This window comes from Phascolarctos cinereus, unplaced genomic scaffold (genome assembly GCF_003287225.1).
Source record: "Phascolarctos cinereus isolate Bilbo 61053 unplaced genomic scaffold, phaCin_HiC Scaffold_4;HRSCAF=312, whole genome shotgun sequence".
In the NCBI taxonomy this organism is placed as follows: Eukaryota; Metazoa; Chordata; class Mammalia; order Diprotodontia; family Phascolarctidae; genus Phascolarctos; species Phascolarctos cinereus.
Genome location: NW_027555847.1, coordinates 668,382,878 through 668,408,906, shown reverse-complemented (window position 1 = coordinate 668,408,906; position 26,029 = coordinate 668,382,878). Strand labels below are relative to the sequence as shown.

The following is a 26,029-nucleotide window of genomic DNA, read 5'->3' as shown; positions in this document are numbered from 1 at the left end:
GAGGGGGGTCAAGCATGTATGTGGAAGCTGTTCCAGGGGAAAGCTCAGAGAGCCAGGTGGTAGTAATTGAAGAGGATGAGGGGTCTGATGAACAGGGGCTTCAGGGAAAACCAGCCACTGCTGGCAGTTTCAAAGAGAGCAGCACCAAGGTGAGGCCTCAGAGTTGAAAGATCCTAGAGGCAGAAGGGTCTTTAAGAGATTATCTGGGCCTGCCTCCTACCTCCATCCATTTTACAGATGAGACAATTGAAGACCAGAGAGGTGAAGTGATTTCCTGAGGTCTCACAAGTCACAGCAGCCAAGCCAGAACTAGAACCAGCCCTTCTGAGCTGAAACAAATGAGGTCATCTAGCCCAAATCCTAATGAGGAAACTGAGACTCAGAGAGAAATGAATGCTCAAGGCCACACATCCAATTGGCACTAGAACCAATGTCTTCTGACTTCCAAATTCAGCATTTTTTCACTCCACCAGTGAAATCATTGCATTTATAATCACAGTATCTTAAGAGTTGGAAAGAAACCTATCTCTCCTCCCTTTCTCAGCCAAACTCCTTGAGAAAACTGTCTACACTCACTGCTCTTCTTTCACTCACTCAGCCCCTTGCAATAATGATCATTAATGCCTTAACATTAAACTGAAACTTCTCTCTCCAAAGTCACTAAGCTCTTAATTGCCAAAGCTAATGGTCTTTTCTCAGTCCTAATCCTTCTCCACCTTTCTGCTGCAAAGGACACTGTTTACCACCCTCTCCCCCTTGATACTCTCTTCCTTCTGGGTTTTCCTGACATGTGGCCCAACATTCTAGACTACTGAGATTATTTTGGATCCTAACATATTAGCTATCTTTACTGGTATCTGTAAATTTGTTAAGCATTCCCCCTATGGTTTCATTCAATCATTGATTGAAGAAAAAAAAGTTGAAAGGGACAAAGGCAAGGACACACTCCTGAGACATTTAATACTGAAAGTCCTCCCTCTAAGTTTACATCAACCCCTTAATGACCACACTGCGTCTGGTCATTCAACCAATCCCAAATCTACCATTATCTAACCCATATTTCTCTATCTCATCCACAAGACTATCTCTACCAAATGCTTTGCTAAAATCCAGAGATGGGGGCAGAACCAAGACAGCAGGAAGCAGTGCTGGAACTACTTCTCCGCCCTGTCCCCCCCCTCCCCCAATTCCTCCAAACCAGGATCTAGAAAACGTACCAAAAAGGGGAAGCTAATTGGTACAGCGGATAAAGCAAAGGCCCTGAAGTCAGGAGGACCTGAGTTCAAATCCAACCTCAGACCAAACACTTGACAATTACTAGCTGTGTGACCCCGGGCAAGTCACTTAACCCCAATTGCCCAAAGGGGGAAAATTTTTTAAAAAAGGAAAAAAAAAAGAAAATGCACCAGACCAAATCCTGATGGCAAAATTAAAAAAAAAAATCACAGGGGAAAAAAAAGGAGGGGAAAGGGGAAAAAAGGAGAGGTAGAATTAGAGGAAGGATGCATTAAGGAAGGGATTAATCCTCACAAAATAGACTCTAAGGATGTACAAAGATATTTATAGCTTTTGGGAGTGGCAAAAAATAAGAATCTGAGGGGGTGTCCATAAATTGGGGAATGGTTAAACAAGTTCTGGTACATGAATGTGACGTGTGTTTGACTCCAGAGGAGTAAAGAAATATTCTACCCACCTCCTGACAGAGGTCAAAGATTCAGAATACATAAGAAGACAAACCTTTCTTGGACACGACCAGTGTGCAAATCTGTTGTGATTGATTATACATACTTATAATGGGCTTTCTTGTGTTCTTAATCAGGGGGAGGGAGGAGAAGGAGGAGGAGAGAGCAGATTCTGGCCGATTAAAAACCTTTTTTTTGAGTTGTAAGAGCCAGGATCAATACAATGGCCATACGTGACTCCAGAGGGCTGATGATGAAACATACCATCTCCCTCCTGACAGCACATTCAGGGCGCAGAATTTGACATGGATATTTTTGTATGAAGTCAACGAGGGGATCTTCTCCTTGACCGGGTATATTTGTCATGAGTGATGATTTTTTTTCCCTTTTTTAATGGGGTTAGTGGTGGGAGGGAGAGAAAACAGAGGTCTGTTAATTTTTTTAAAACACTTAAAACAGGGGGATGGTGCTACAGATGTAGAATGCTGTATTCATTTTCAAATGAGGTCACTGTATTGTTAGTTCGGCTTAATTGTCTTACTTGGTTACAAGAGACCTCTTACAGAGTGGGAGCAACCTGGAAATGTTTGACATGTAAAAACAAAACACATCAATAGAACTTTAAACATGAAAACACACACACACACACAAACAAAATCTAAGGGTCCTTGCCATCCAGCATTCCCCTCATGTACCAAAAGTTGATAATCTTGTCAGAAAAGGAAATGAGCCTATTCTGGCATGACCTTTTCTTAACAAAGCGATGCTAGCATCTACCAATAACTGCTTCCTTTCTAAATGCTTGCAAACCATCCCTTTCATATGTTCCAAACATTGCCAAGAATTGAAACTAAACCCACTGGCCTATAATTTGTGGGCTCCACCTTCTTCCTTTTTCTTTTTCTTTTGGAAAACTAGGACATTTGCCCATTTCCGAGCCTGCAGCACCTTCCTCCTGTTCTCCATGATTTTCTGAAGATCACTAGACACAGCTGCTTAGCAATCACATCCACCAGTTGCTTCCACACTCTGGGGCCAGCCTGATGACTTAAAATCAGTGAAGGCAGCTAATTATCCTCTTATCATTTCCTCACTCATTTTGATTTTCAACTCTATTTTTTTTTTTTGGTAAGGCAATTGGAGTTAAATGATTGCCCAGAGTCACAAAGCAAAGTCACTGAAGCTAGATTTGAACTCAGGTCCTCCTAACTCCAGGGCTGATGCTCCATCCATTGCGCCACCTAGCTGCCCCACTGCTATCCATTTTTGCCCGAACCTCAATTCGGAGATCATTTTCACTGGCTGAGAGAACAACAGTAAAGCTGGGGTTCAATGGTTCTGTATGCTCCTCACAGTATCTATCACTGCCTTTTATCCATCAGAAGCACTGGTCCTGCTCCTTCTTTGAGTTTTTTAACTCTAAGGAAACTGTTTAGCATTCAGTGTCAGAATCAGCTAATTCTGAGACTCAGTGCTGCAGACAACTTTCTTTCAGAACCATGACACACTTTACGAGGTGAATCCTCCTCAGGCCACTACCCCGCCCCCCCCAAAAATATCTTTTCACACACCCTAAGAAGGCCTCTTTTTTTATGGGCTTCCACCCCCATATGTGAAGTGGAACCACCTAATGAAGTGGTCCCTGCTACAAGCAGGGACATAATAGTGGCTGCTGGAAACCCAAGGACCACTCAGTGCCTGGCTATATTCACGGCTGTCATGCAGACATTATATCTGACTTGAACCTCAATTTCCCCATTTGGGGCAGCAGAGTCAGGTGGTAAGATCAGATTACCCAAGAGCTCGAGTCAGAATGCCAGCTGAGTAGGGGCAACTAGGTAGCACAGCCCTGGAGTCAGGAGGACTGGAGTTCAAATCCCATCTCAGACACATAACATTTACTAGCTGTGTGACTCTGGGCAAGTCACTTAACCCCAATTGCCCCCACCAAAAAAAAAAATGCCAGCTGAGTTTGGGAACTGAACAGACCAGGGGACCCTTGGGAGAGCTGTCAGTGCTTGGTCCTGTAACCCGTCACTTTTGCCTTCTTTGACTTTATCTCAGTTCTTACAAGCTGGTGGTCTGAGTGCACAATAGACTGCTCTGTCCACTCAATCTATCCTCCTCAGCTGCTAAAATGATTTTCCTGAAGCACTGCTCTAATCATTTCTCCTACTCAATAAGCTCCCATGACTCCCTACCACCTCCAGCATCAAACATAAAGCTCTCTTTGACTAAAGTCCTTGCAATCCAGCCCCTTCTATGTCTCCAGATTTTTTACTTTAACCCTAGATAAATTAAAGTCCAACCCAACTAGCCTCCTTCCTGTAATTCCTCACCCATCACATGCCGTCTCCTAGCCCCATTCCTTTGCACTAGCTATCCCATGCCTGGAAGCTACTCCCTTTTTACCTCCACCTCTTAAGATTCCTTGGCTTCCTAGGAGGCCTTTTCCCAGGACCTCCACGTGTTAGTCCTTTTCCTTTCTGAGATCACCTTCCATCTTCTCTGAATACATCCTGTATAATTGTGAAATGGGGAGAAATAATGGCACCATCCTCCTAGAACTGTTCAGGATCAAGTGAGATAACAATTGTAAAGCACTCAGCACTATACCTGGCACCAGTGTACGCATGATATATACGTAACTATTATAATGATCATTATTATTACGTACTTGTTTCTTTACGTGTGTCCATTAGAATGTTAGCTCCTTGAGGACAGACTGTTTTTGTTTTCCATTTTATCACTAGCACTCAATGTTCTATCAGCCAGTCAACAAACTTTAACTGTTTTACTTTTAATTAATCAATTATTAAGTTTTAACTAATATTTTATATTTTATTTTACGGGCTGCTTATCATATGCCAAAACCTGAAAGCAGCAGTAAGTGCTCAATAAATATTTGCTGACTGACTCAAAACCATCTTTCACTTTTCTGAAAGCTCACTGAGGGCAAGAACTATTTTTGATTTTGTCTTTGTATACAGCGAACACTTAAACATTTATTTAATTTGAATTTATCCTCATTTACCTGCCCCCTTGCTTGTCTTCTACATATCCTTTTAAAATCCAAGTCGATGAGTTAATTTCCTGTGTATCTACATCAGCCTCGAAACAGTTTCCACCTTTAAAACATCCTTACTGAAGTTATTTCTGTCAAACTTCCTTGTTGGGAGCTTCCTTCTCTCTTAAATGAAAAATCCCAGGTCATTGACTGCTACCCCTCTTCTCTCTGACCTCTCTGAAATTGGATCTCCCCCTAAGTCAAGGGGTGTGTCCAACTATTTCTCCCAGCTTCCTCTCATTTCTACTTCAGACACTAGTTCCTTCTTGGTCAAAATCAGACTCGCTCTTGAGCATCTCCTGGTACAACTCCACATAGTGGGCTTTCTTCAACACCTGCACCATGCCTCACTTCCCCGAGCACCATCTTCTCTGATGGTGAATAAAGACTGAGAGCTTGCCCTAGCACAAACCTCTCACAGTTTGGGGAGAGGCTATGCTTCCTTGGGAAAGAAAATTATATTATCTTGGACTTCTCCTGGCAGAGAATGGACTATTCAGAGCCCCAGCTCCCAACCATGACCCAGGCAATGTCTTTGCTGGGGCCTGGCTTCCACGAAGCCTTCTGCCCACTGGGAGGTTAAGGGATGTAACTGCAGAAGGAAAGCAGGGCTCAGCTGTGCGGAACTCTCTGAACTTGGCATCCAAAGACCCAAGACCAGGTCCCAACTCTGCCACTAACTCCCCAAGTGGCCTTTGGTAGGTCACCTTTCTTCTCTGAGCCTGTCGGTCCCAATGTGAAATGAAGAGGTGCCCTTATAGCCTGACTCACTCATGACCCAGATGATCTGCAGACAGGAGGGTATCCTTCAAAGTGATGTAAGTCAAGCAGGCTGAAGGCCCAGGCTGCTCTAAAGCTAGTCCAGCCTCCTCTCCTCTGCCCAAGCTCCAGGCCAGAAATGTCTAGCTCGTTGATTCCACCATCCGGGGTGCCAGTAGCTGCCTCAGACAGAACTAAGGCAACTAGATCTGGAGAAACCTGGGAGGGCAGAGAAGAAACTCTCAGGTCCCTCCTTCCCCAACCAGCCAGAAAAGAAGGTGACCAATCACCTCACACAAAGATGGGTGAAGGAAGATCACTTTACACAAAGAGAGTTTTTCTCTCCGTCCCCACCTCACAAAGGTTGTCACAAGGTCAGACATAGAGAGCCCTTGCTAACGTATCATCCCTAGTGTAGAAAGATAAGAGAGCCTATCAGCAGGATGCCAGAAGCCCCCAAACCCTGACCCAGCAGTGAGATGGGGAAAACTAAGTTATCCAACCTCTATATTCTCCAAAAGCAGGTGGCGGGGGCGGGGGGGGGAGCTGCACAATTGGGTCAATGCATGGGGTAGGGAAGTAAAGATGGCAGTGATGGGGAAATCCATTTGTGATTATGATCAAGAATTCCATATGGGACAAGGATGGGGCATCAGGCCATGTAGCCAGTAAGCCCATGGGCCATGGCTAGGGACTCTAGCCCCAGCAGAGTTTTATTTACGGTAAGATTGAGGGACTAAGGGCTATCAACCAGATTGCCAGAGGTGCTTAGTACAGTCCTTACACACACTGAAAGAGCTTCCTTTGAAGCCCACTGCAGTCAGGAGGCCAGGAAGAAGCACAGAGGGACAGAGTAGGGAGAAGACCTCTCTTTTGTTGCCCTCAAAAATGAGAGGAGCACAACCCGATATTCACCAGCATGAGCTGTGTTTCACCTGGGGGAAATATTAATGATGACCCCAGTATTGAGCAAACATGGTCCCTGATGCAGGGGGAAGGACGGGGAAGGTGTGGGTTTCCGCCATAACAGCAAGGCTGGATGGACATAAGCCCCTCCCTCTCCCCACCACACATAAACACACACAGATTTCCAAGGGAACCTTTAATCTCTCCGAGGGACGGACAGGCCTTGGTGCACCTTCACAGGTACCATATGAAGCCATAGTTAGCACGGGCCTGCTCCTCATTGGTCCGAAGACTGTACAACTCACTCAGGACTGGAGACACCCATCGGGTAGTATGGAAGACAGACTCACCCACCTGGGAAAAAAGAGCTATTACTGTGAGTCCCCAACCTCCGTGGAAGACAACTGGCCCCCAACCAAAGGCTGCTTATATACGTGACTCTGCGCCCACCAAACTCAGGTGAATGTTACCAGCCCCCAGCCCAAAAGAGACATCGATTGGTAGGAGTCTACATTACAGCTGGTGGGCGTCCCTACTCCCCTGGTTTACCGAGGGGTCCTAACCGAAGCATGTCTGAAACTCTGCTGGGTTTGGAGTCAAAGGAACTGAATTCAAATCCCAGCTGAGCTGCTCACTCTCTGGATCACCCTGGGCAGCTCATTTATTCTCTCTGGGCCAATGTTTCTTCATCTGTAAAATTGGGGGGGAGGATGACAGGAGACACAAATGACCCCTCAGGTCCTTGCCAGCTCTAAATCTATGATTCTCTGACTCTTACTCAATCCTCAGCCCCACTAACTTCTTTGCCTCTCTTCTCTCTTACCACTGCTGCTGAGAGGAAAAAAAAAAAAAGTTTGGGAATCAGGAAATCTAGTCCCAACACCACCACAAAACTCGCAGTATAATCTTGGGCCAATCATTTCTCAGCTCCCTCCTCTGTAAAATAATATTAACAGAACAGACTGCCAGGCTAGGAGGGTCCTAAGAACACAGTCAGAGCAGGGAGGGCCTTTAGAACCTAGAATGTCAAAGCTGGGAGGGACCTTAGAATAAGGGATGTCAAAGCTGGTAGAGCTCTTAGAACACAGGATGTCAGAGCTGGGAGGGATTTTAGAGATCATCTTTTTTGACATCATCAATCTATAAACAAAGACACCTTGGTCCAGAAAGAATAAAGGATTTACCCAAGGCCACACACTTAAATTAGGAACCTACTTCTAGATCCTCCCACCCCACCTAAAGGAACCAACCTTCCAGCCAGGAACATCTTTCATGATTACAGCCTCCTCCTCCAGGTTTTCTCTCAACATACGCAGGTTCCTTCAGGCAAACAGACAACAGTTAGAAGCTACAGCCCCAGACTAACACAGTATTGCTGTTCCCTTAAAATGATCTGTGTGTGAGGAGGCAGGGAGAATTGGTAGAGAAAGGGGTGCCTAAACCCGGCCAGCCAGCTCGTCCTTCTATCCATCCTCTGTGGGAAAGATATATTTCCTAAGGGAGGCAAGTGGGCAGTATCTGAATCCCTATCCTCTGGGAATCCAGAGGGATAGAAAGGATTTTCTTTGTATTTTCCAGCCCCATCCACATTCTGTGCTACATCCACAGAAAGTAAGAAACAAAGCCAGTAAAATCTGAGAGTCTCATGCTAGTTGACATCAAAGTCTCAGAACTGGTTAGATAAATTTAGCCAATCAAAGGCAAAATGACTGATAGTGGGCACAGATTTATGCTCCACGGATAACAAAAGAGAAATCCCTACATCAAGCCTTCTCTCAGCTGTACTTAGGATACCACACCTCTGGCTCTTCTCTTCTGCCAGAATCCTCCCATAGTCCTGGAGAGACCCCCTGCCCCTTGTGGGCCTCTTCTCCTAACCCCACTTTGAGGGATTCCTACCTCCGATCCTCCTCTGCCTGCAACAGTGGCATCAATGCAATTCGGGCTTCCAAGTCTTCAATCAGCCAACGTCTAGAGCAAACACAAGAAGAGTTAGGTGCCAAGGGCTGCCCTAATGTCTCCCAAAAGAAGTATGGCCTCATGTAGGGCCTCAGTCCTAAGAGCTAAAGATAGAGCCAGAGCAGTGACACCACACCACTGCCCCATCCCACCACCCCACCCCTTTGTGAGGAGGAAGTAATGTTACTTAGACCTCTAACCAGGAAGTCAGCCAGAAGCCCGTTACAGCAAGTCTGGGGTGAGATGTAGTACTAACTCCAAGAGTACACTGTAAAACAGTGAGGTCAAAACAGATAATCTCTGAAATCCCTTCCGGCAGAGTCCACATCCACAGACCACCACCATTCTACAAACGGTTCAAGGGAAGTATCTTCTCACATCTCTTCTTTAAGACCAAACTTGTTCTACCTTACATTCTGTTCCTATTATTTTGAGAGGCTGTTCCACTTCCATTGTTTGAATTGCGTATATACGGTTTTCCTGGCTCTGCTAACCTTACTTTGCATAAGTTCATCTAAGATTTTCCACGCTCCTCCATATTCATCACGTCCACTGTTTCTTTATAGTCCATTACATTCACATATCACAATTTTGTTTAGCCATTCCCCAATCAATGGACATCTACTTCATTTCCAGTTCTTTGCCACCACGAAAAGTGCTGCTATCTAAATATTTTGGTATTTATGGAGCCTTTCTTTCTGTTAATGACCTCCTTGGAGAATGTCTAGCAGTGAAATCTCTGGGTCAAAGAGTATGGACGTTCTAGTTACTTTGTTCACATAATTCCAAATTGCTTTCCAGAATAGTGGTACAAAATCAGCTCCACCAACAATGCATTAGAGTACCTGTCTTTCCACAACTCCTCCAACACCGACTATTTCCATCACTCACCATCTTTACCAATTTGTATAATATTTTTTTTGTCTAATAGCAAAGAAGTGAAAGGAAAATAAGTACCCATGGCTCAATAAATTGTAATAGTACATGAATGTAGAGGAATACTGTAACACCATAAAAATGACAACTATAAAGAATTCAGAGAAACTTGAGGTTTGTATGAATTGACACAGAGCAAAATGAACAGAATCAAAAGGACAATGTATATGACCACAACAATGTAAAGGAAGATAACAATGGAAGATTTAAGACCTCTGATGAATGCAGTGTTCAACAGTGACTTCAGAAGACTGATAACAAGCACTCCTCTTATTTCTCAGGAGAGGTCATAAGACTACGGAATAAAACACACATTTTCAGACACGGCCAATGTGTTGACCTGGGTGGACAGGAGTTATTGGGAAATGACAATGATGTCAAAACAGAGCATTAATAAAATATTTCAAAAGAAAAAAACCCACAACAGATATCCTTAATGTCACATCACTGACATGTACAGAGAATAAAATCCTAGTGTTTATTGCTTGTTCATTATAAAAAAGTATTTGATTTAGTAGAGCAAAATGTAGCCTCCCAGGCTCCTCAACAAAGACATTTCCCATGCATATATTTCGATCATATAGATTCTTCAGAGAAACAACAGAGGTGACCTTGTTCAAGGACCCTCTAATTGACAGTGATGCAGAAAACAAGATATACGCTCAAAGGTCTTCCCATTGTTACAGGAACCATCTAAGCATAGTCTGAATAGTAGATGTCCCCCGGGCACTTTTCTTTGCAAATGACATTCAGGACTTGATAGTCTTATAAATGAAATTCACAGTCACCTAAAAGAGTTCAACAGGAACAAACAAGTGAATGAAGAATGCTTATAGCTCAGATACACAATTAACAATTAAGTAGCAAGCCCATACACAGCATCTTGGACATAAACTGCAGCCAGATGTGAGTCTAGATCCAGAATTACATAGGAAAAAGAAAGCCGGCTAAATTATATTTGGGAAATTCCACGATGCTTTCAATGACCCCAAGCTTCTTACCAAAACAAAAAACCCATCTTTTTAACACTAGCATTTTTCTGATGATGACTCTAAATCAGAGAATACAGTAATCTCCCCTATACCTTCCCAGTCAAACAAACAAAATAAATGCCCTCCCTTCCAACAAATAAGTACAGTCAAGCAAAACAGATTCACATGTTGGCCTCGTAAGACTATGCATGCCTCTTTCTGCAATTCTGACTGAGTAGTTCTATCTCAAATGGTAGGAGTCAGTATAAGATTCGTCATACGGTTAATCATCGCAATGATCAGATTTGTCTTTCAAAATTGTATTCCTTTACAGTGTTTTAGCTAAAGTAAAAATTGTTTTTCTAGTTCTACTTACTTACCCTGCATCAATTCATGCAAGTTTTCTCCAGTTTCTCATCCCTTTCACACTCTCTTACAGAACAATAATATTCCATTATGTTCATACACCATAATTTGTTCAGCCACTCCCCCAACTGAGAGACTCCCTCTTTGTTTCTATTTCTGTTATAACAAAAAACGCTGATATAAACACTTTGTACATCCGAATAATTTCCCTCTTTCTTTGATCTCTCTGAACGATAAGCCTAGTAGTGAACTGTGTTAAAAGATATGAATAGTGTAGCTCTAAACTGGGAAGCTACTATTTCAAGAGTCTATGAAAACCTAGCAAAAGTGATGGCAACAGGCCCACCTCAGACCTTCTTAACAAGGAACAGAGTGTCCTGATCAGAGGCAATGGTACAGGAGAACCCATAAGAGAGAAGAATATGTTCTGTAAGAACTCCGATCTTGGCTCTCATGGTAGTTGACTTGAGTGGCACTGAAATACCATATTCAGAACAACCGTACGACAGCAACAGTAGTCAACGCTATTGCAGCTACCTTATCTCCCTGCTCCAGCCACCATGTGGTTGTAAATACACTGCACCACTATTTCTCTTTGTCTCTTTGTGTACGCTCTTTCTGGATTTTAGGTAAATGAGTATGGGAGGAAGAATACACCCATTTACAACTCTGCGAACTCAAAAAAGTCAGAAGAGCCACAAATGGTCCAGCAACTGGACCCACAGCGAAATCTACTGGTAGATTCAACAACCAAGCCCAGTGAGGAGCCATTCTTGAGGAAGGCTTTGGTAAACCCAGCAACAATGGACATGATAGGGGCAAGGTGTTAGAGGACTGGGATTCTGGTTTGGGAGGTCACTGAACTCTGGTTCTCGCTATTTGTTGTTCAGTCATTTATTTACCAGTTGTGTCCAACTTTTCATGACCCACTGGGGTTTTCTTGGCAAAGTACTAGAGTGATTTGCCATTTCCTTTTCCACTGGATTAGCCAACAGGGTTAAGTGACTTGCCCAAGGTCATACAGCTAGTGAGTATCCGAGGCACAATTTGAACTTAGGAAGATGAGTGAGTCTTCCTGACTCCAGGCCCAGCGCTCTATTCACTGTGCCACCTGGCTGTCCTGTCCCCTATTGGTTCCTGCTCTACGGTCTTAGTAAGTATAACTTTTTGATGTTCAAAAAAAAAAGGATGAGGTGCTGTAAAGACAAATCTCTTGGGGGAAGAGAGCCAATATAATCTATCTGCCCATTAGAGGCAGGTTGAGAATCATACACAATCTTGCCACACTGATATTTCAAAGGCAGACACTATGACTGGCACGAGGAGCATCATTAAACAGAAGTAAATGCCCCCTCCTTAAAAGGATCACATGCCATCGCACCAATAAGAACACCTCTGACGGTTACTGAGCCTTACACAAAACAGCATCACAGCCTCTCTGTCCAGACCAATGATGGACCTAGTCCTCAATCTTTAACTTTCCCACAGGGCATTAACTTGTCAGAGGGTTTAGAATTATCTCTAACGGGCAATATCATGTCCCACAAACAACTGCAGGGCATGGGAGGCAGCAGCAAAATTCTTCTACTAGTTCTGACCCCAAAGAAAACCTTTAACTGTCCAGCTCTGTTCTCTCCAGACCCTGGGCCACTCAAGTCAATGGTCACTCCTCATAAATCAGCATAAAGAAAGATCTTACTTGTCTCAAACCTCAAGGCTGTTGCCACAAGGCAGCCATTTGGTCCACTGCGAGGAACTGCATTATTGGAATAATGGCTGATAAGGTCCAGTTGTACATGCTTCTCTTACAGGAAGAACTGTCAGTAAACCAGGCAGAATGGCATTCCTCGAAAGCCTAGTCTTTATATGTATGGGACCACTGCGCTAGCTAAAAAGGCAGGGCAGTGGAGTGGGACAAGAAATCTAGGCCCACTATGACAAAGTAATGATCTATTCATGAACAGCTTGAGGAACAGAACACAGAATATACCATTTCCATTTAAAAACAGAACCCTCCTGCATACTACCCATCTTGTTAAAGGAACCACCTTGCATCACCCAACTCATAATGGGCAATGTGTAACTCTAGATGATGGGTGATGATATGGGCCCACATTATCCATTAAGTAGCAACTTGAGGTTTCCTCAGATGACGAGGAAGCCACACGATGCTTCAAGCGTTGGTCCTCCAGACCAACTAAATCCCAAGAGGAAGTGGTTGTTGATAAATCAAAATAAATTAATTAAAAAAAAAAAAGGAACACAACCCAGCCCACGTAAAGCAGATACCACTTCTATCACACATATTTGTACCCAAGGGATTTTGCTTCAGATCCTATGACACAGGAAAAACAATTCCTGGTGATACTTGTGTGGCATCATAGCAAACAAAATTAGAGAGAATATCATTGACTATTAAATGTCAAATTCACATCAGCCAGAAGAAAGGAATTCACTTCGTATTCAATGCAAGTCACAGGCGGATTCTATCTCTCAACGTGAGCTGCTGGTGCTCACTTGGCTCCAAAGTACCTAGAGACTGCCTCAACAATCCTGTATATCCAGAGGTTGCTCCACACCATTATCAGGAGACATATACAACAAGCTTGCTCCCCAGTGCTAGGGAGAGGCTGTCAGAGTCCTCCACATTTCAAGGTGTTGTTCCTTGTTTCGGTAGGACACACTCAGAGAGAAGAGCTGGGGCTGGGCCCTGGGCCCAGAAGGGGCAAATAAATGGTCTGGGGCCATAGGTGGGAAAACCAAAACTAACCTGATAGGTGGCAGGGTCCTTTAGAGATCAACTATGCCAAACTTTCTCATTTTTACAAAGAAAAATGAGGCCAGAAAGAGAAAACAAATTTCTCCAATGTCACATATAGTAGGATTTGGGGGGAGGAGGGACAGTTGGAAACCTCAGGAAGGGAGGGAGGAACAAGGAGAAACTGCAAGTGATATCTGAAGTCAGTGAACCTAGGATAGCTAATGGCCTTTACAGGAATCAAACCTGTAGTCACAACCTCAACATCTCAGCAGTCAGACTGGGACATGAACCAGCCACCGTGGCTCAACGTCTGATTCCCACCAGACAACTTTCCAGAGCATGCTGTATGACCAGTGCAAAGGAAGATCAGGCTCATACCTTCGTTTTTGGTTCCACTTCATCATGCCCCAGTGGCCAAACAAGAGCGTCCCAATGCCAATGGCAAACATGCTGTAGCCTGGAAAGGAAGAGAGGGAGGGTAGGCATGAAGAGATTCTGGTCTTCATATCAGAGCCCAAGACAGGCAGGCACATGTTTCTGTTGACATGCCTTTGGCTAGTAAAGGAGGAAGGTATCTTAGAATCACAGTGTCATGGTAGAAGGGCCCTTAGAACATAGAAAATAATGTCAGAGGGGAACGAGACCTATTAGTATAGAAGGGCCTTAGAACATCACAGAATGTAAATATCAAAAGGGCACAAGATCTTAATTCAATAATAACAGCTGACACTTTGTTATGAAATGATTTCAACACATTATCACCCATTTAGGGGCAGCTAGGTGGTGCAGTGGATAGAGCACTGGCCCTGGAGTCAGGAGGACCTGAGTTCAAATCCGGCCTCAGACCAGACACTTGACGGTTACTAGCTGTGTGACCCTGGGCAAGTCACTTAACCCCAATTGTCTCACCCAAAAAAAAAAAAAAGATAAGTCATTGAACAGAAAATTTACCTACTTCACCTTATCACCCATTTGGTCCTCATAACTCTCAATACGGATGGTGATTTTTTTTTTTAGTCTAGACTTCATCAGTGTAGAAAACTCCTAGCACATAAATTCCTCCACCAAAGCAAATCAAGTATTTTAATTTGCCTGATGCATTAAAAAGTTGAGTAAACTGCCTTCCTTACTCATATGAAAACTGTTAGAATTTGTCAGAGGCAGGGCTTAAACCCAGATCTTGCTGACCCCCAGGCTAAGTCTCCACCAAATACACCATGCAAATAGTCTCTGCACCTTTGCATTGGACTAGGCCACTAGATGGCAAAGTGGATAGGCGGGAAAAAAAAAATCAGTGAGCCAAGTCAGGAACATCTGAGTTCTGTCTGGCGTCACATATGCTCTATCGTATCTGGGCAAGTCACTTGACCTCTGCCTGCCTCAGTTTCCACAACTGTACAATGGGGATACTAAGAGCACCTGCCTCAGAGGGTTGATGTCAGGATCAAATGAGACAATGTTTGTAAAGCTCCTGGCACACAGGAGCCACTACATAAAGTTAGCTATTATCACTATCATCATCATCATCATCACTACTGTTATTACCTGCTTCCTCTGTGCCTGGAATGCACTCCCACAGCATGGCTGTCTCTTTGAATCTTCTGTTTCCTTCAAAACTCTGCTCAAGGAATACCTTCCACAGGAAGCTTTTCCTGATCTCACCCACTCCTATGCTAGTGCTGTCCACCCAAAGCGTTTACCCTGAAATCACTTCATATAAACTTATTTATGTACATCGTCTCTTCCAACAAGCTCTAGGAGGTCTTTGGGGGCAGGAGCAGTTTCGGGTTTTTTTGCCTTGATATGCCCAGTGCCTAGCAGCAACATACCTGGAAACTGAGACAATCACTTAATCAACATCTGGAATTGGTTATCGGTCCGTTCAGCCCGGGTCTCACTCCTGGGTCAATGCCAACACTGCTCAGAATAGGAGCTTTAACTAGCTGTTTTGCCCAACCTGGGCCAAGTCACCCCTCCTTAAGCAGCCCGGCAGCCCCCTCCTTCCAGGGCATTCCTCACTGCCCCTTGCCTTAGCACAAACACCCAATGGGCTTCAGCCATACTGCAGCTCAGAACTCAGGACCTCAATGGAGCCACCAGCTACTAACCTCAAGCTCAGCTTCAGGCTCCCCAACAGGACAGGTTAGCAGCATACAGCACAACTCCCAACAATAAATGCATGTGAACTAACTGATCCCTATTTAACAGATGAGGAAATAGGTTCTGAGAGGGGGAAGCGGGGCACTCTAGGTGAAGGACAAGATGAGAACAAATTCACAGAAATAGCTCATCATCCCTCCAAGTTGGTATCAACCCATTAATACACTAATACTTTGGCTCGTCACTCAAACAGGTCTGAATCCCTACTAAACTGTATTAAGTGCTTTACCCACATCTCTTCATCCTGTCCAGAAGAAGAGCACGAGCCATTTGTCAAGAGCTGTGCTGAGAGCTAGGTTTAGATACCATGTGTACAGTGTTGTCCCAATCTACTGGTCTAGTCATTCATCAAGAAAGGAAACCAAGGTGGGGTTGTTTGGTTGCTGCCATCGTCTTTCTTTTTAAATAAGAAGCTTAGCTGGTGACTTTAGTTTTTACATCACAATCATCTCCACACAAACCCCACCACCCTAACAAGCCCTTCCTTGTAACAAAATAAGCAAAACCAATAGCAACTGCAGTAAAGTAGGACTTGTTCTTGATCAAACCAAGCTGACTTTTTAGTGATCACCACTTACTGTTCTAAATACTTAAGACTCCTTGAATAGAATTCTGCCAGCCACAGAGGTCAACTTCACCAAGCTATTATAGTATAAAGAGCCCACACTCTTTTCTGAAAATCTGGCTGCCCATGTCCAGAGTGCTTGCTCTCTCCTTTTCCCACAAATTCTTCACAGATCCCGACAGCACCTCAGCAATCACATACATGTCTACCATATGTATCACTGCCCTGGGATCTCATTCTTGCAGGGTCTGTGACTTGAACCATTAAGGACAGCCTAGGTACTCTCTTATCACACACCTCTTTATCTTGGGCTCCAATTACATTAGGCCATTTTGGGGCTATACTTCCTAATCCCTAAATCATTCTTCCTACAAAAGTCTGGTAGTTCAGTCTTATTTTCATAGTTCCACCCACCTAAAAAAGTTGTGACCTTAGTTGCTCCTGATACTACTCTAATAGGACTGTGCACTTTTTACATTCATCCCAATTCAGTGGTGTCAAACTCAAGCAGATATCCCTGCAAGTCACAGACTGACTTAGAAAACCATACGTTAACATCATCTATGCTGTACTGTATTATTACCTATTTTGTTAAACATTTCTCAATTCCATATTAATCTGGTTCAGGCTACACTTGAGTTTTGCATTTGTCACCTGTTAGCAACGTGTCCTTGTTTTCTTGCTTCTCTATATTTTTTAAACATCTAAATTATTTGATGAGTTCCCTGTTCTGAATCCACTTACTTACACTATCATCTACCCACACCACTTCATCTTGTCCACAATTACAGAGCAAAGAGATTTTGCCAAATGCTTTGCTGAAAGAGTACATCTTTTTCAAAAGATGAGTACATCTCTTTCAAAATTGACCTCCAGGGAGACCCTATGGCCTAGCAGTTAACAGGTGTAGCAGGGGATTTAGAGTCAGGAAGGCCTAGGTTGGAATCTCACCTCTGACACTTCCTGGTTACCTTGGAGAACTCTGGATAAGTCACTTAACTTTTCTCAGACTTCTTTGGTATGATGAAGATAATAATATCCAAAACATCAATATCACAGCACTATTTGTGGGAGTCAAGAGAGATAATGGTCACTTTTTTAAAAGGCTAAAAAAAATGCTCCTCAGAAAAGGCTTTTTTTAAAAAGTCATTCTGGGAGCAGCTAGATGGCACAGTGGACAGAGCACTGGCCCTGAAGTCAGGAGAACCTGAGTTCAAATCTGGCCTCAGACCAAACACTTGACACTTACTAGCTGTGTGACCTTGGGCAAGTCACTTAACCACAATTGTCTAAAAAGAAAAATAAATAAATAAATAAGAAGTCATTCTGTTCTTCCTGATAGGATCACTTGTTTCTGTCACTACAACTCCTTTTTTCATTTTCATCCCTCTTGTACTGACTCTCCCTGTAAAGTTTAGGCCACAGAATCCTAGCTACTCTGAACTCCTTGAAAACCTAACTCCTCCTAAATCTAGGGGGTGAATCAGACGATTTCTTGGTTTTTTTCTGTTTCTAGCATACATTCTGATTTGGAGTAGTCATTTCCAATATTAAGATCTCCACCATTTCTACTTCAGCAACTACTCTCTCCTTATTGAGTCCAGAAAAGCAGCTTACCTGTTGCTTCATCCAACTTCTGAAGAATGAAATTATTATTAAGAGAAGTTAACAATTCATCAGCAGCTCTGCTTCTGGCAGAAAGGACTTCAACAGATATATGGGAAGCTATCCTACATCTCAGACAAAAATCCTTCTCTATTTCCTCCTGTCCAAGAAGCATGCAGTGCAGCCCCCTGACAATATTATTGTTTTTCCTTCCACTGATCCTCACTAGAAAGGCTCTCTACCAAGCTCCTCCTCTCTTCTGGCTCCAGGACTTCCTCAAGAATGCAACTTTTTAAATATGCGATGCTACTCTGAACCCTTTAAAATCTTATTCTGATCTCTCAAAACAAGGCATCTCCTTCCATATCCAAATTTATGCTATAAGTTTCATTCACCAAGTCTCAATGATACCTATTATAAGCAAACTTTATCAAAAACCTAAGTCTGGACAAAGTGGACAGTGTGCTGGGCCTGCAGTCTAGAAGACTCATCTCCTTGAGCTCAAATCTGGCCTCAGGCACTTACTAGCTGTGGGCAAGGCACTTAATCAGCCCTGGTTGCCTCTGTTTCTTTAACTGTAAAATAAGCTGGAGAAAGAAATGGCAAACTACTTCAGTATCTTTTCTTCGAAGAAAGCCACAAAGGACACCACTGAAAAACAGCTTAACAACAAGTAGGAAATGAAAACACACAGGGAAAAAAAGAGTAGAAGTCCCTTGCTCTTGAGGAGCTTACAATTCTATGAAGTTTAAACGTGCACACAGGCTTGTAAATGCTGCTGCTGTTTGGCTGCATCTCACTCTCCCTGACCCCACAGAAGTAAATGCAGAGCACATAACCAGGCACACAAAGTAATTTCAAGCACTGAAGATGGGGAGACAGGAATATCAGCAAAGCCCTCATGTGGCAGAAGATGGCACCTCGGCTGAACTCCGAAGGACCAAAGTTAGATATTCTGAGAGCAAAATGCAATAAGTATGAACTGCCTACAACGTGGGAGATACACTGCTAAGCTCCAAGCATACAGGGAAGCCCTGGGGGCACAGCGGACCCCAAAGCCATTGCTCCTTCCCCTAAACTCCACAAATGGCCCTTGTGGTGAGGGAAGGAGGAGAGGAAATGAGTATTTATACAGCCCCTATCATGTGCCAAGCACTGCGCTTAGTACTTGTTACAAACAGCTCATCTGATCCTCACAACAACCCTGTGAGACGTGCTATTAATCCACATTGTACAGCTGAAGCAAACAGAGGTTAAAAGACTTGCCCAAGGTTACACAGCAGTAAATGTCTGAGGCTACATCGGAACTCAGGTCTTCGTGACTCCAGGCCCAGTGCACCATGTAGCTGCCTAGTGGACACAGGCTCTTCACTAAACACCTCTGTACCTACATTTATTTATCTATAAAAGGAGTTTAGGTTATATGGATCCTGAAGTTCTTCTTTCCAGCTCTTATTGCCTATGAATATCACTAGACAATGACCCTACCCTCAAGAACCTTCTATCCCTCTTCACTTTTGAAATCAAACTACTTGAAAAAGCTCTATTCCTTGCCTCCAGTTCCACATCACAAACCTGCCTACTGGACTTTTTTGAAGTGGATGTTCTGCAGGCATCCATCCACAAGCCCCAAAGAGAACTCAGTCCCTTCTGCCTAAGCCCACTTGAACTTACCTATGGCTACGTAGGGTACCCTTCTCCCCCACCCCCTTCAAGCATACAGGCCTGAAATTTCATCATCGTCCTTGACTCTTCACTCATCCCAGGTGGCCAATCTTTCTCTGTAACATCTCTCAGACAAGTCCTCCTCTCTCTACTTATACAGCTACAATCACAGTTCAAGTCCTTCCCTCACCTCTCACCTAGATAACTGGTCTCCTTCCCAAGTCTCTCTGCACTCCAGTCCATCCTCCACAGAGTTGCCAAAATGATTTTCTCAAGTTCAGATCTGACCAGAGCAGATAACAGAACACACACACACACACACACACACACACACACTCACTCACACTCTCTCTCTCTCTCTCTCTCTCTCTCTCTCTCTCTCTCTCTCTCTCTCTCTCTCTCTCTCTCTCTCTCTCTCTCTTTCCTCTGTCCCTCCTCCTTCCCCCCCCCCACCCACCCAAGTGGCTGTCTATTACTTCTAGGATCAAACATACACTTTTCTATCAAGTATTTAAAACTTTTCACAATCAGGACCTATCCTACCCTTTTTAAACATTAAACACACTTGATGGTCTAGTCAAATTGGCCTAAGACCACATCACCAGATTTGGCAATTAGATCACTGTTAACCTTAGAGAGATGTTTGGAGTCAAAATGGACAAAATAAAAAGGCATAAGAAGTGGGAGAGGAGAGGAAATTAAGGCACCTGGTTTAGATGGCTTAAGAACTTTAGCTGAAAGTAGCTAATTGGTAAGCTTTAATTGTAGAGTCTAGCGAAGGATTTCTAAAAGGTGGAACAGACCTTGACACAGGCATTAGGGAAGCAGTTTGAAGGGAGTAGTAAAAACAAAAAGGGTGAAGACTAGAGAGAGGAGGCTGACAAATGAGAAGACAATTAGCTGGAGGGCAAAGGATGTAATGTAAGGGCACATGTGAAGGTTAAACCTTGGGGAAAGGAGACTAGAGATTATCAGAGACTAGAGGAAAGGAAAAGAGAACAGGGGATGATATCAGGGGGCTTTAAGAACAGAGGGGAAGCAAAGAGATCAAACAAATGGGAAAAGGACCCACATGTACAAAAATATTCATAGCAGCTCTTTTTGTGGTGGCAAAGAACTGGAAACTGAGAGGATGCCCATCCATTGGGGAATGGCTGAGCAAGTTATGGTATATGAATGGAATGGAATACTATTGTTCTCTAAGAAATGATGAACAGGCTGACTTCAGAAAAACCTGGGAAGACTTATATGGTCTGATGCTGAGTGAAGTGAGCAGAACCAAGAGGACTTTGTAATACAATAGCAGCCACGTTTTGCAATGACTAAGAATGTTAAACTGAGCCCTTCTCAGCATTACGAGGATCTAAGACATCTCCAGAGGCCTCGGGATGGAAAATGCTGTCCACATCCAAAGAAAGAACTATGGAAGTCGAATTGCTCTCACTTAATTTTACCTTAAGTTGAAGTTTGTTTCATCTTTCTGATGGTTCCTCCTATTGGTTTTAATTTTTACTTACAACTTCACTAATGTGAAAATGTTTAATGGGTATGTAAATGTAAAGCCTATGTCAGATTGTGCACCATCTTGGGGAGGGTGGGGGGGGGAGAAAAAGGGAGAAAAAATTTTCAACTCAAAAGCATATGGAAAAAAAAATTTAAAAAAAAAAGAACAGAGGGGAAGGAGAAGAGGAGAGAGAACTCACAGCAAACGGCCTCAATTTTCTAAGTAAAGAGGCAAAGTTGCCAACTGAGAGAGGAGGAGAGGAAGGTCTGGGAGACCTGAGCAGAGATCTGCTATAGCTTCCATGAGGACTCCGAGAGGAAATCCATAGTAAGAAATAAAAAGGATTGCCTTGCTACAGTGAGGACTCAATTGAGGTTAGGTAACAAATACGTAGTCCACATCTTAGCCAAGCTGCATGACTCCTCTAGCTTCAGTCAGCAGTATATTAAGAGGGACTGAGGTAAATGATGAGAGTAATACAGGTCTGGGGTTTAGTACAGAATGAGCAATGAAAAGACAAGGAGCCCAAACACCGAGGTGATGAGGGCATGAAACTAGGATGGTGGCTAGGAGTGGAAATAAGAGGAACAGGGATGCTAGTTGGCTCCATAGTGCACAGAGCATTGAGAGAGGAATGAGAAAGCCTCATCTTGCTGTTCAAATCCAGCTCCACACTAACTAGCTGTGTGACCCTAAGTCACTTAACCCTGTTTGCCTCAGATCCTCATTTGTAAAATAAGCTAGAGAAGGAAACAGTAAACCACCCCAGTACATTTGCCAAGATAATCCTAAATGTGATCACAAAGAGTGGGACATGACTGAAACAACAACAAAGGAGAAAACCTTGAGGATAGTATGGAAGTAGAATAAAGACTCTGCAAATGATAGATATTCAGGGAAAGTAACAGTCAATGATGACTCCAATGTGGAAAACATGGATAACTTAGAAGGAATGGATTCTGTTTTAGACCTACTGATTATGAGAGTCTTACAGGACATCCAGCTCGAAACACGTAATACAGCTGATAATACAGACACTCAAAAGAGAAACCAGGGCTATGTAGACCTGAGAATCATCTGCACAGACGACTTACAAAGTCAAATTTATTTTCTTATGTTAGGGTCTCAATTTCACTGTGCTTATATCAGATGTCTAGTGTTTTTATTGTTGTCTCTCTTGCGTATTTTTTCTTAGGAATTACTGGTCTTTTCTGCTGTTATGAACAACAACAGCATTTACATAGTGCTTTAAGGTTTTCAAATCACTTCACAATTAGCATCTCATTTTATTCTCACAACAGATGAGGAAACTGAGAGTGAGAGTTCCTTACTCAGGGTTCACACAGCTAAGTGTTTTGAGGTGGGATCCGAACTCAGGCCTTTCCCATTCCAAGTCCACTGCTCTCTATCCACACTGCATGTACCACCCTACATGCCTGTTACTTATCTTCCTATACTGCACTACTAGCTATATTTCCTATAGTAGCTAGTTAGCTACACCAATACACATGCAGTCATTTTCAAATACACAAAAAAGAGAAATCCTCTGCAGGATACAGAGATCAGATAATACCTCACAGGGACAGGTCTCAAGCTGAGCACTGATGAGTGGCAGTGCCCTATAACGTATAAAAAATAATAATAAATTTTAAAAGACAATGGATTTAGAGACAAGAGAATAGTTGTGTGACCTTGAGTATACACACACATTATATATATATTATATATATATATATATATATATATATATATATATATATATACACACATATTTTACACTCTATAAAGCCTCAGTTTCCTCACCTCACCAGGCGTTTAACCAAATGACCTCTGAGGTATTTCTCCAGGTTTAAAGATCTAAACATGGACCTCAGGATGATGATCTGTGATCTCCTTCCCATTTCTGCTTAAAATTCTCTTGTTCAGATATGAAAGCCTCCAGGCAAAACATATTCTCCTTGGTCGTGAAACTCCATCTCTAGCCAAAAGCCACTGTCTGAAGATCTGGAACTCATTCATCTCTACGTTCTATGCGCCCTCCTCGCTCTGACACTGGGTTCTAAATTCTCTCCTAGCTGGTCGGTTCAAGGCTCTGAGGCTTCGAGGTTTGCGGGCTGAAGAATAAGGTAGGAACGAGGGGCTGTGGCCCCGGGGGTCAACGGTGGCCGCTGGACGTCTCTCCAGGGCAGGGCAACCTCGAGGTGCTCGTGGCGCGGGCAAGTTAGGCAAAGAACTGGCACCATTGGCCCCCAAGCGCCCAGGGCCACCGGGGACCCTCCCGCCGCCTCCCTCCTCCCTGCGCCCCGCGCTTAGGGCCACCTGGCCGCCATGGTTAATCCGCCAAGGGACCGGAACTCTCGAGCAGGTGAGAGAGCGGGACAAAGTCCCCAAGAGGACACCGGGGAGGGCTCGACCGCGCCCCGCCTCCCCCATGAAACACTGACCCGATATTCCCCGACGGGGGAGGTTCCGCTTGTAATCGATGGGACCGTAGCCCCCTGGCGGGGGCATGTCCTGTTTCACCTTGGATGCCGCCATCTTGCCGGCCCAAGGCACTTCCGGCCGCAGAGGCCTAGAGGAAAGAACCCCGGAAACAGCGACAAGGGGCGCGAGCATGCTCCGCCATCTAAAGAGTGGCGGAAAGTACTGCAGAATCGGTTCTTAAAGGAACGGACGCTCCACTTGGGGAGGGGAGGTGGAGCAAGGCATACACCCACCAGCACCTCTCATGCGCGCTCGCAGGAGGGAAGGGCGGGCCAGTAATTAATATCTGGCTTTTGAGTAGCTTTTTAAAGTTTGCAAAGCACTTTTATCTGATTTGGAGGCAGCTCTGTTAACTGGGTTAGGGGTTTTAAGTGGTGCCCAAGAACACCCTAGGAGTTAGCGCACCGGGGATGCAGTCCCAGGTCTGCACCCTCATTGACCTTGATCCCCGCCGGACAAGTTTTAGTTCCTCTTAGTTTCCTCATCAGCAAAACAAGGGGTTGGACTAGCCAGCTGGTCTCTAAGGTTACTCTCCAGCTCTGAACTGGCTTTTAAAGGTCAAGGCCCAGCACCTCCTGCCCCATCATTGCATAGTGCCTACCACGGCCGCCAGGGGGGGGTGCTGCCTCAGAGTTACCCTGCCTGGATATGCGAGTGAAGCAAGGGAGGGATAACAGTCCCAACACCCCCTCGAAGGCCCAGTTTATCAGTGGGACCCAGCCTCTTACGTCCAACCAGGCTCCGAGTCTAGTCGTCCTGCCCTCTCTTACCTCAGCAGCATCTCTATCTCCTCAGGTGAGCCCCCCTCCCACCCACGTCACAAACCGGGCCCCGGCGTGCAGAGCTAGGAAATATGCCGCAGCCTCTCTGGCGCCCGTGACGCCCCGTCACTTCACAAGGCGGAAATTGTTACCTGGGCGATAAAGGGCGGCGGGGGACCCCGGGGCAGAAGTGGGCACATGGGGGTCAAGGTCTGTGGGTGCCAAGCGCCATGGGTTAAGCCCCAAATCGAAATTCGGAAAACCCTCCCGACGCTCTCGCCCCGTCCATCATGTCTGGAGACAAACTCTTGAATGAGCTGGGCTACAAGCTGGGCCGCACCATCGGGGAGGGGAGCTACTCCAAGGTCAAGGTGGCCACCTCCAAGAAATACAAGGGCACGGTGGCCATCAAGGTGGTGGACCGACGGCGAGCCCCCCCGGACTTTGTCAACAAGTTCCTGCCCCGGGAGCTGTCCATCCTGCGCGGCATCCGCCACCCGCACATCGTGCACGTCTTCGAGTTCATCGAAGTGTGCAATGGAAAGCTGTACATCGTCATGGAGGCCGCTGGCACCGACCTACTGCAGGTGGTGCAGCGCAGCGGGCACATCCCGTGCGCCCAGGCGCGCGAGCTTTTCGGTCAAATCGTGGGCGCCGTGCGCTACCTGCATGACCACCACCTGGTGCACCGCGACCTCAAATGCGAGAACGTGCTGCTGAGCCCCGACGAGCGGCGCATCAAGCTCACGGACTTCGGCTTCGGACGCCAGGCGCACGGCTACCCGGACCTCAGCACCACCTACTGTGGCTCTGCCGCCTACGCGTCTCCCGAGGTGCTCCTGGGCATTCCCTACGACCCCAAGAAGTACGACGTGTGGAGCCTGGGCGTCGTACTCTACGTCATGGTCACCGGCTGCATGCCCTTCGACGACTCGGACATCGCGGGCCTGCCCCGCCGCCAGAAGCGCGGCGTCCTCTACCCCGACGGCCTCGAAGTGGCCGAGCGCTGTAAGGCGCTCATCGCCGAGTTGCTGCAATTTAGCCCCTCCGCGCGACCCTCCGCCGGCCAGGTTGCACGCAACAGCTGGCTACGCGGCGAGGCTTGCTAGCGCCCACCCTCGCGGGGCCGCTCAATCTCCTCCTCCTCCTCCCTTCTTCCCAGGCTACCTGACCCTCACCCCCGACCCCGCAAAGGGGGAGGGGCACGAGAGTGCCCGGTGCCCCGGAGAGAGGAGCAGGAAGCTCTCTTGACTTCATCCCCTCCACCCCTTTTCTCCTTTCTCTTCTCCGCCCCCCCCCCCAGTCTAGGGGCGTGCGACAAGGGACCGCCCCTTCCTCACGGGACCCGGCGTTAGTAGGGGGTTAAGGGGTATAGGCTAGGGGTTGGTATAGAAAGGGGCATGACCAAGATGCTAGGGACAGAGCGAGAAAAAAAGGGGGGGTCCAGCCGCGCAGAAAGCCCGGAGGAAATGAAGGTGCCATCACCACGCCGGGCGGGAGGGAGATGCTAGAGCCCGCAAAGCCCTTACTCAAAGGTGGAGCGAAGTCATGAGACCTCGAGGCGCCCCACTGTGCGCTGGCCCTCCCTCCACCCTGCTGGACCCGACAATAAACTCGCTCTCTTGCTAGCAACCCCTGACTCCGGTGGCTGGACTGGAAGGAGGAGGGGGAGGGAACGTATTCTGAGGAGGCGGGGCAGGGGCAGAAGCGATTTTTGCCGCCCCACCCCCTTTCTGCCCAATTCCATCCTCTCGTCTAGCCTGTGATCCTCCGGCCTGGGAGGAAAGGGTGCAGGGGGGGAGGTGGAGCGAGGAATTTGAAGTTTAAGCCCTTGGGCATCCAAAGTAGGCCCCTTGCATGTTCTTAAGGCTTTTTAGA

General features: G+C 45.4%; 2 protein-coding genes across 2 annotated transcripts; one reads left to right on the top strand and one right to left on the bottom strand.

Annotated features, from left to right (window-relative positions):
• Window positions 1-6,595: 6,595 nt before the first annotated feature.
• NDUFA13 (NADH:ubiquinone oxidoreductase subunit A13) lies at window positions 6,596-23,526 on the bottom strand. The gene is made up of 5 exons (XM_020969303.2): window positions 23,351-23,526; window positions 13,786-13,864; window positions 8,314-8,385; window positions 7,665-7,734; window positions 6,596-6,768 (listed from the first exon to the last, which is right to left on the bottom strand). The coding sequence occupies exons 1-5, from the start codon at window positions 23,520-23,522 to the stop codon at window positions 6,649-6,651; spliced, it is 513 nt and encodes a 170-aa protein (XP_020824962.2). The 5' UTR covers window positions 23,523-23,526; the 3' UTR covers window positions 6,596-6,648.
• Window positions 23,527-23,997: 471 nt separating this feature from the next.
• Window positions 23,998-25,783, top strand: TSSK6 (testis specific serine kinase 6). The gene has a single exon (XM_020969302.2). It carries the CDS (start codon window positions 24,442-24,444, stop codon window positions 25,258-25,260), a length of 819 nt encoding a protein of 272 aa, XP_020824961.1. The 5' UTR covers window positions 23,998-24,441; the 3' UTR covers window positions 25,261-25,783.
• The last annotated feature ends 246 nt before the right edge of the window (window positions 25,784-26,029 follow it).